The sequence below is a fragment of the Lottia gigantea genome, assembly GCF_000327385.1.
Source record: "Lottia gigantea unplaced genomic scaffold LOTGIsca_1, whole genome shotgun sequence".
NCBI classification, from domain to species: Eukaryota; Metazoa; Mollusca; class Gastropoda; family Lottiidae; genus Lottia; species Lottia gigantea.
In genome coordinates, this window is record NW_008706746.1 from 8858285 (window position 1) to 8868946 (window position 10662).

At 35.6% G+C, this 10662-nt stretch overlaps 1 protein-coding gene across 1 annotated transcript; it reads right to left on the reverse strand.

Annotated features, from left to right (window-relative positions):
* Window positions 1–1392: 1392 nt before the first annotated feature.
* LOTGIDRAFT_152530 (hypothetical protein) lies at window positions 1393–3525 on the reverse strand (the record flags this gene model as incomplete). Its single annotated transcript, XM_009045959.1, has 3 exons — window positions 1393–1541; window positions 2421–2621; window positions 3213–3525. The coding sequence occupies 3 exons, from the start codon at window positions 3523–3525 to the stop codon at window positions 1393–1395; spliced, it is 663 nt and encodes a 220-aa protein (XP_009044207.1).
* Between the last annotated feature and the right edge of the window lie 7137 nt (window positions 3526–10662).

A 10662-nucleotide genomic window follows, 5' to 3' on the forward strand; every position in this document is an offset into this window, starting at 1 on the left:
AGAAATTCAAAATTGTTGTGAACTACGTTCTCGCGTGTTATTTCCAAGAAGGAACCATACGTAGGTCCGTATGATACTTCAGATTAACAAAAAAAACACAGTTAGTATTTATCGTTTGTAAATATACTGATTGAATCAGCTAAATTTTCACAAGAAACTGGTAATATAAATTAGTTCAGATTGACAAATGAACAAAGTGATTCTTGTTTGTAATTTGTAAATAAACTGATCGTAAGTAAACAAGCCGCCTACAATTTGCAAATAAATCGATAAAGATTTAGTGAAATCATGAAAAGGTTAAAGTGACAAGTTCGCCATTTTTGGGAATTGATTGGGGTATTGAATATATGTGAACACACTTCAGAAGTACTAGAAATTAAGAAAATCGAACAATTCCTTCAAAATACCCCAAACTAGTAATTTCTCTTTCTACTTCTATGATAGGTGTATTTTCTATGTATGGCAGTATCTCCAGAAAAGAAGAATCGACTTTTGAACGCGGATAATTCTGGACACATATAGATTTGAAGGCTCAAATTTCGACGTTTAGCTGTGAACACTAACAATTCCCGTTTCTGAGACTATGGTAGGAATAGTCAAACGGATGGTGAACCTGATCTCTGAAGTTGAAAAGGAACAGAATAGTATGGGAGTCAATTGCGGTCAATGTAAAAAGTGTACCATTGAACATTTGTTTTCGGATGTTAGAAATACAGATATTTGTCGAATACCATAATTTTATCAGGACAGATAACATTCAAAAGATTGGGTTCTCTCGTCTGTATTATTGAAATCAATGATCGTAATCTCTATAATCAATTTAGTCCAGAACTAAACAAATTGCTTTTGCTAGTGCGTACATATACCAATTCAAATAGACCCAATCGAACTCTATGGATGCCTATAGCGCCCATATTATTTTGACAAGAGTAGAGAACAAAGGGACTACTGCTTCCATCGACAAAAGATCTTTGTTGATGTTTCAACAACCGCGTGTTATGGGGTCCTGTAGCGTCCATTGTCCGTTTCAAATTTGAACAGAATGTTTTAAAGCCAACAGCTAAACTTCTTATAACGGTACATTTTGAGTCCTTGGTATTGTTTAAGTATATAATGTAACTATTAATAAAGATAGATTCTGTCGCCGATATCAACTACCCCAACTGATAGGCGTTATACAAAATTACAGGGTGAAGATCTTAAAGATCTTAAGAAATTTAAAGCAAATAAAAATTAATATCACAAAAGAATGGCCTCAAAGTGTCACACCTAGATCCGCACATACATTTTCTGAGAACACAACACTTTGATTTCCGCTACAGATTTATTTGATCCGTAGGTTAAGCACATGCGTGTTGATCTATCTTTCTAAATTTATAGGCATCGAAACATCTATTTTTCACAAATATAAGGTATTTCAGTATCACACGTCACCTCTTCAAATGTTCCAGACTTCGTGAGGACACTACACATTGGGGGACTGGGTAATCCCGTCTCATTAGTTGGATTATAGTAGAAATGATTTCCAGCACTGGCTAATTCTGAAAAACAAGGTGAATATTGATAAGTGAATTATATTGTAAAATAATTAAAAACAGAAACTGTTTTTGTCAGTATGCACCGCATGCAATTCGTTGCCGGATTTCAACATTCAGCTTTCAAAACAGTTTTTTTTTCTTGGCTTTATATTTACAAAAAATAAACGCTCGATAACATGTTGCAAAATGAATACAAGCAGTGGAGCCAGGTTAAAGTCCAAGGGCGTGAGGCGAAATATCTGAGATTGCCCAAATTACAAACCTAGTTATGAGATTTTGCCCGAAAAACTTGCTTTCGGGCTACGACGGGCGGATGTCCCATCTGACCCTCTCCGCCCTTTGCCCCTGCCACTGAATACGAGACTGAGTGGATAGCCCCATAAAGGTGAGATTAGATCGACAGGCGATTGACAGCATTTCATTGCATCCTTAGTCAACATGAGCGGAAAGCTCGTATCAGTAATTGTACGGCTATTATTAGAAACTGAGATCAGCTGGTTAGCTCTAGATTCGCACCTCATTGACTGAGGAGACATCAGAGTCTCTTTTTTGGTGGCAATGCGATCTGGTTGACTAAATTCATTGATTGATCAGGTTCTTCCAGATACTATAAGTTTTCTAGTGGTCGTTGATGATAATGTTCTTAAACATGGAATGGACCTAATGACTTGCTTTCGGTTAGATTTTTTTTGGCAACGAGTCTCTTCCATACTTATATAATTTTTTATATACTTTGATCTCATTGTTAATGTAATGCTGTTTTTTAGTGTTCATGTAAATCTTCAGTATTGGAGGAAATAAATATATCTATATATATCAACTTGAGTCCCACTTCTGTAACGGATAAAAAGGGAAGTAATCAGCATTAAATGAGAAACTTACTTGTGTTGTTATTGAGTATCCGAACTATTGTATTCAGTTTACTCTCAGTTTGTAATGTAACCAACTCTCCTCCCTCCTGCTGACAGAGCTGTATTGACTCGGTATTGTTCTTAGGTCTGGAATAATGAAATCTCAGAGCTGTTTGGTGAGCTTCATGCCATCTATATCCTTGGGTTAATATTTCTTTAGTCTCAATCCGTACTGAAACAAACACAATAATTGTATATTGATATATTCTATGATATGTTAAACTCATTGCAATAATATTTCCACACTTTCATTTGCTATCTGGACGCCCCTAAAAGATAACACGTTGACAAACAGAGTCGCAATCAGACATATTTATGTGGAATTTCGATGTCATATTAAATAATGTCTTCGAAAACAGCAGGCCGGTTTGAAAATTCAAGCTAATATTTAGTGTATGGGTTAGTAACTATGCAGATTTAATTGAGCAGCCCAAGGGATCTGATTTACTAACAGTAAAGACTTTGTTAATACATTTTATCTACCACAAATGATCTACGAAAGTCTATTAGCTACAGGTATACGACTTGCCACCAGTAAGTGTACCCGGTACCCAGTATACCAAAAGATAGAATAAGTTAACTAAATGTTCCTCATACGAATTGTTGTAGATTAGCATATAGGTACATCGTCTGGTATATTAGTAACACATCTTAAAAGGGGGCTTTAGAGTCAATATACAACGTACTTTGCATCCTTACAAATTTCATTTCGTTTAAATTGAATAACATCCAGATAACGTATTGGTTCAAATTCTGGACTTACCTTCATGAACATTAAAATGATAGAAATGAAACATGGGGTTACTGATAGATATATCATAATCTGTAGCAGGTTCTGGCATCAACATGCAGAATGAAATGAGTTTACTGTAAGATACACAAGCACATGTTTCATCCTTGACACAAAACATAGCACAGTCCATCTCGTCTTGAACGCTTGATAACGGCATCACGGGAGGCATTAATCCTTCCATCGGCGGATACCGGAGTGCCCTAAACTTCCGATCTAAAGACTGAATTGTACACACACACAATAACTGCAGAAACACAATCTGAAAATATTGACGACGTGACATTGTTCCGTATTTTAGCCTTTAATGAAAGTTTGTTTTGATGCTGCCAGATTTTCAGATCCCAATCTGCAAATTTATTCCAAAGTTAAACACAAATCGTTAAAGCTTTCGTAACGAATCAAATCTGTTTTGCAAAAGGTTGAACCGACGTTCTTTCTACTGAATCAATGTTAGTAGTATAATCGTGTTGGTTAATATTGTTCGAGGTGTCATGCAAATATTTGTCAAAATGAAAGTTATTTCAAAAACTTATCCGAAAAACACTTAACAAAACACTGTTTTACCAACATCGGAACTAGGTGATCGATATTGTTGTAAAGTTCTTGTAGTAATTCTTGTTGATAGAGGCAGTTCGAGGTGGCCTGAAATTAAAAAAGAAACGTTATTAACACTTTGATATCTTCTTAATGCAACTGGTGGCGTTATTCGGTAGAGTTTGGTAGTGGTTTCCGATAACGTCGACATTTGACAATTTTCCAAAATTGAAATGTTCAGATCATGGTCCTTTTGTCTTAGTAGTTGCTAAAACGATCTTCTGTAGTTTTGCTCTCGCTGTAAGGAAATTCTGATTCAAAAGACCTTCCTCCAAAAACAGTTTACCAATAACCAATGCATGATACTGTAATAGAACTATCTTCTTCTTAAAATAAAACATACAAGTAATCTTAGTCCCAATCAAACTGAAAACCTTAGAAAAATTAATCTTTCTGACTCTTTATTATCTGACATATATTTAACCCAATAAAAAAAATAAATAAAACAAAAAAAAAAAATAAAAAAAATAAAACAACTGAAACCCGTCCTCCAGTAGCTACGTTTATACTTGTATAAAAGACTTGACCATCCGACAGAAGTAGAAGCTATAGCATTTGTCTACAATTCGATTGTCCTCTTACAGGTGCGTTTTTATAATGATTAGTATAACATCCGCTCTGGGCATGAAATCCTTTCAAATAGAAAAAAAATAGGAAGTTATGTAGCATGTGTTTTCTATTGATGTTCAAAATCGATATCTGCTTGAATTCGATTTTTTTTAAATTATTAAAGTTGTTATTTTAATCAATTTAAAGTTGTGGTTAAAGAAAAACTTGTTTATCATTGTGATTTTTTTGAACGCTTTGGCACTAACTCATGAAAGAGTCTACAATAAAAGACTCAGGGATAAAACTATAAAATGAAATGTTAAAATCAATACGTGTCCTAATCTGACAAAAATGCTTTACTTGTTTTTCCACAGGTTAACACATGCTAAAAGCTGTCTACGCAACAGTCATTTGATTAGTTCAATATATCAGTGAATTAGGAATTTCCTCAGATCACGGACAATACGTATCGTAACAGAAAAAGCAAGGCACATATTAAGGTTTCAACTTGAAATGATCCTAAAAGGTTCAGAATAAATGCAAATCTTTGTTTTGTGAGTTATTGAAGTACTTGACTGGAACATACCAACTTTAAAAAGTTCTTTCAAGTTAAAATAAATCCTATGACAACCGTTCACTTTTATGAATTAGTAATATACACTGAATACTGCATGAAAGGACGTCATTTACATTTCACAAACAAGCTCTGCTTTATTACTCAAACTTTTTTAGATGTAACATTAATGGGGATAGTTTCTCTATCCAATTAGACGATAAAATAAAATCCAGTCGCTCTATTATTCCCAGATTACTTCCCGATCAACCCCGCCTGCCTGAACTAAAGACGTGTCTCACTAATTGAAAAATAACAGACAAAAGTTTAATGGGAATGTTATTTATTTATCATGGAACTTTGAGGTTGTTTGACATCATATCGACTGGCATGAAAATTCAATTCCTTCAATCAATGTCCAGAGATCGATATCATTTTTGAAAGACATTTTTGATTAATGGTGATCGATCCTGTATTGATAAAATGTTATCATATGAGAATCCTCCTCGTGTTTGGTTGTTTTTGTATTCTATTTGGATTGGCACTTGTACTCCACGTGCCCTTACTATACTGATCTACGTCTCTTCAACTCATCCCAAAATGTTACATATTTCTAGCTTGTTTCAATGTGGCAGGTAAACCTAGTATTACTACCATTAGGCACTAAAATAAAGGTAATAAAATACAGCGAAACCTCGATATGTATGATATTCATAATATATCAAGTAATTTTCAAATCGGCAAATCAAAAACCCTTCTTGATAAAAAATTTTACGGTTTGTTACAATCACAAAGTCGAAATTTTTATCTGTACAGGCAACATCTTTTGTATGAGAAATGTTGATTGCTTAAAATTTACCGCCTCACATGAAGATATTTAGATAAAAAGTAACCCTTTTTTATTATTAAGAAAAATTGGTTTAATGGACGATGTAGACTGGATCAGTGCATACAATGTTAATTATTTTTGTTAAATTAGAGAAAGGTCAAGATACCAAACCATTAAATTTAAGGTCATGTTTCGCTATTTTCGGGGGTTGCTTTGCAAACATTACAAACATAATTATGTAAATAGTCTCCAGAACTACTAGAACTGCACAATAATCGTATAATCCCTTCAAATATTCAAATACTTCCAGCTAAAGTTTATTTTCTTTTACTATATGTCTTTCCTGTATATAGAGTCGTCATTTTAACTTTCAAACGCGGACACAGACATGGACTTGAAAGCTCTGACTTCGACTTTTACTGATTAGCCTAGCTAAAATCCTGTTTCTGAGACTAAGGTATGATTAGTCAAATGGATGGTGCATATGTCACTTTGAGGAGGATTCTTACCGAATTCACGTATTGGCCAAACTTAATAAATGTAATCGCTTCAATTTCAAATACGACAGAATGTCATCAAATATGTAAAGAATGACACGATACATCGCTTCGTTGATCGTGAAATGGATTCAGCCCCTGTCCGATACGACCCAAGAACGATTGAAATTTTCTAAACGATTACTTATATATTTCAATACTTTCACTTAAGAAAAAGGAAGGATCTCAGTAGGTAGCAGGTGTTCAAATGGATTTCAAATTTTCTTTCCGGGATATAAAAATAATTTCGGATTTGTCAATAACCGAATGTTGTATATCAATACAAAGTAGATTAATTAATAACAGTACAAGAATAATATACACGATCCTTCAATTAATAATTACTCCCTTTCCTGTCACAGGACTTGTCAATCATTCTCGAACATGTATCATTAATTTCACACTGAATGGTTAATCTAGCCTTTCTTTGTTGGCGATACAGGTCCACAAGAACACAAGTTGCTCGGATGTCCTGTTTGCTACAGGCTTTTTACATTAAAATCAGCATAGACTCTGTACCTTAAAGATCCAAGATTGTTCACTGAGCACTAGAGGGCGTTGTCCGTGTTCCATCTATTTTGAGTAGAATACTCAATTTGGAAAACTGATATACAAAACAATTGGGTGATGCAAAACGACGATGGAATATTTAGATAGTCGGAAACAGGCTTGTTTAGATTGAAAAATTAATCATAACTTATTATTTCAAGGTATTGTTTGAAATGGATTTTTTGTGGGGATGGTTTGAAAATATCTTCTGCATATTGAAGGTATGATTAAGGTTCCAGTACGGTGCAGGTTGGGTTAGTACCCTTAGACGTTTTAATTATCTTAGATGTTTATCGGCTGTGGTTGCCCTCGGGTACGAGTACAGTGCAGGTCTGGGGTTATTACCATTTGATGTTAAAATCACCCCGCCCCTATCTGTTCGTTGTGTCTTCTGTACGAGATGTTCTGGGTACAGGGCAGGGCAGGTCGATTAGTAACCTGTCCATAAGGCTACAAAAGCGAAATTCCCGTAAAAATGTGGACAATATTAATAAAATGATGTCGCTGTCTAATAGTTTAATAAAACGACGTAAGTTTATATCATTGATCCGATTTATTTTGCAAAAGCGGCCAGCTATAAGTGGCCGAAACCGGACTAAGTAGGTCGTAAAACATTTATATTTGTCTAACCCGTGTTAAATATTTATATGTTTGAAGATTCAATTTACATGTATATTCAATAGTTACTTGACATTTCCGAAAATACGACGTCATATCCGCAATATAATGATATGTACATTTATGTACAAATCGATGTATTTTGCTACACTTAATGGATTATTTTGGAGAAATACATGCATTAGAAGAGCGTTTTGTGCTTAACCACATATCAGCCAATTCCGCCTCTAATCTAACTGGGTTTTCAGATGCGAGAACCTTGTTGTGAATAGGTGTCCTCGGGCTGTATCGTAACGAAAGGCTGTGAGGTTCAACGGTTAAGTTGCCCTCACACCAAAACGTAACAAAAGGCTTTGAGGCTCAACGGTCAGGAGCCCTCAAACCATAGCGTAACAAAAAGCTTTGAGATGTGATGGTTAAGGTGCCCTCTCGCCATACCGTAACTTAGGGATAAAGTGCCCTCACACCATAGCGTAACAAAAGGCTGTGAGGTTCAACGGTTAAGATGCCCTCACATCAAAACGTAACAAAAGGCTTTGAGGCTTAACGGTTAAGATGCCCTCACACCAAAACGTAACAATAGGCTTCGAGGTTCAACGGTTAAGCTGCCCTCACACCATAGTGTAACAAAAGGATTTTAAGTTCACCGGTTAAGGTGCCTCACACCAAAACGTAACAAATTCTTGGAGGTTCAACGGTTAAGCTGCCCTCACACCATAACGTGATAAAAGGCTTAGAGGTTCAACGGTTAATGTGCTCCCACACCATATCATGTCAAAAGGATTTGAGGTTCAATGGTTAAGGTGCCCTCACACCATATCGTGACAAAAGGCTTTGAGGTTCAACGATTAGGGTACTCTCGCGCAATATCGTGATAAAAGGTTTTCAGGTTCAGCGGTTAAGGTGCCCTCACACCATAGCGATCACTATTTGCGTTTGGTTTCGTATAAAAAAAGGAATTGTAAAGTAGCATCCACGTGCAATTAATAGGTTTTATAGATTTGAAGTACGCAACAAGCACACGGTTGACCGCAGAAATCCACAGAATAGGTTCAGAAAATTTGAACATGTTCTGGGAAAACGATGCTTAACGAAAGACGATCCGAACAAGTACGATACTCGTTAATTCGGCAATCAGCACGCAACTCAAACGCAAATAATTACTGAAGAAAATTCTTAAAAGGTTTTTATCGAGTGTCCGAAAATACATCGACCAGGACTAACGCAACGCAAGTTGTAAGTTTTGGAACCACACGCAAATTACGGGTCGAATAGGTTGCAAAAATTGTTGATTTCAGATTTCGGCTTTGGCATACACTGCTTAAACTTTAGCATACGTTATCGTGTGAGCGCCCCTTAGGCTTCAGCATACACTATGGTTTGAGGACACCATTAGTACTGTATGATTTTTTTTACTGTATAATTTATTATATTGCCAGCAGGATCAAACACTGTTTTTATTATTTTCTTGATTAGTTTTTTTTTATAATAGAAAAGTCAATAAGTATTGTTATCAGATGCGCATTATGGTGAGATCATGCGAAACATATACATGAAAAAATTATAACCCACAATATTACAAATAAATATACTTACTTTAGTGGGTGAAATTTTTGCTTTTTCATTATTAAAATGATCCATTATCGGTAATATCAAATCTTGATCAACGTTGCTCCATTGTTCCAAAACTTTTCATAAGGTTTGTCTAGATACACAAACCCACCAGAGATAACCATAAACTGATGTTTTGCTTTTTATGCGGACTATTTAATATTAGACTTCCATTCATTACTTTTTATTAACTATTTTAGATATAGACACTTCAGTAAGGGTCGAAAGACGATACTCACAAGTATCTGAAGGACCAAACATAGGCCTCAGTGGCGGAGCCAGGTTTACGTCCGAGGGGGGAGGGGGTGGGGGCGAGATTGCCCGAATTTCTAACCTAACTATGAGATTTTTGCCCGAAAACTTGCTCTCAGGGCTGTACCCCCTTTGGTTATAACACTGTTAGGCCTAAATAGGTCACGGTAGTTTGGTCACGAGGAGGATTGATCACGAGATGAGTTGGTCACATTAATTCAGTCACAACGTATATTGGCCACTAGTCAGCCTATGAATGACAAAAATGCTTATATTGTTTCCTTTCTGATCATTTGTGATCAGTAGTCATTTCGCATAAAAGCATCAATTATATAGGACCTCTGATGATAAACACTGAAGTGATTAATAAGGTGTAATGACCACATTACCATATTGCTTCGTTCAGAAATAAACAAAAAGAGAATACCAGAACCAATATGCCATTTTCCACCCATCTTCACAATATCAAGCCATTGCAAACTCCATCTAATACCTTGACATAAATAGACACTTTTCTTGTATTGTTTATGTAGAGTTTTTAAATGCAGAGATTTGATTGCATTGTACCCTAAATAATAGAGCCAATCATATTCCTCGACAGAAAGACAGTCTTTGCATTTAAAAATTGCCATGATACAAGAAAGGTGCCTAGTGTATTCGTAATAGCTTGGCATTGTGAAGATGGTGGCCACTTAAACTACGTCGAATACATCAATTATTCACCTGCATGATTGTATCTTTTATCATCTGACACGAAACTAACGTAGATGGTGTTTTATACCCGAGGGATTTGCTGTTACTACTTAAAAAGGATTGAAAGCCCAATTTTAACAGTTAAGGTTTTATACTTTAAACGTGCTGGGTGATCCATTTAAATGTGAAAATCTATTTGAAATTGTTTCTCTGATCTGAACTCGTAAGAAAAGTTTACCTTGTTTTATAAGCTATCAAGAAGTAATTGCACGAGGTCGGAGCGTTTCATTTTGTTGAAATTCAAGTAAAAAGAAACTGAGTGAGCTGTATCTAATCAGTGAATTAAAGTTAAGGATACCCAGTAAAATTTGACGCTTCAATCCCGAGAGTTACAGAGTTAGTCGTTCTATTTCTTAGCTATCTCAAACTGAGCTTATCTTTTACGCGTTGAGAAAACATTACTATTTGACATTAGCTTCGATCCTTACCACTATTTAGAAAGAGTTAGCGAACATCTTTTGGTGTTGAGGCGCCCAGGTCAGGACCAAGGTAAAAACCTGAAATATGTATTTGGTTATTTGCGTATTGCTCATTTTACAAACGCCGTATGTCCGTGCAGCTACCGTACAAGATTAT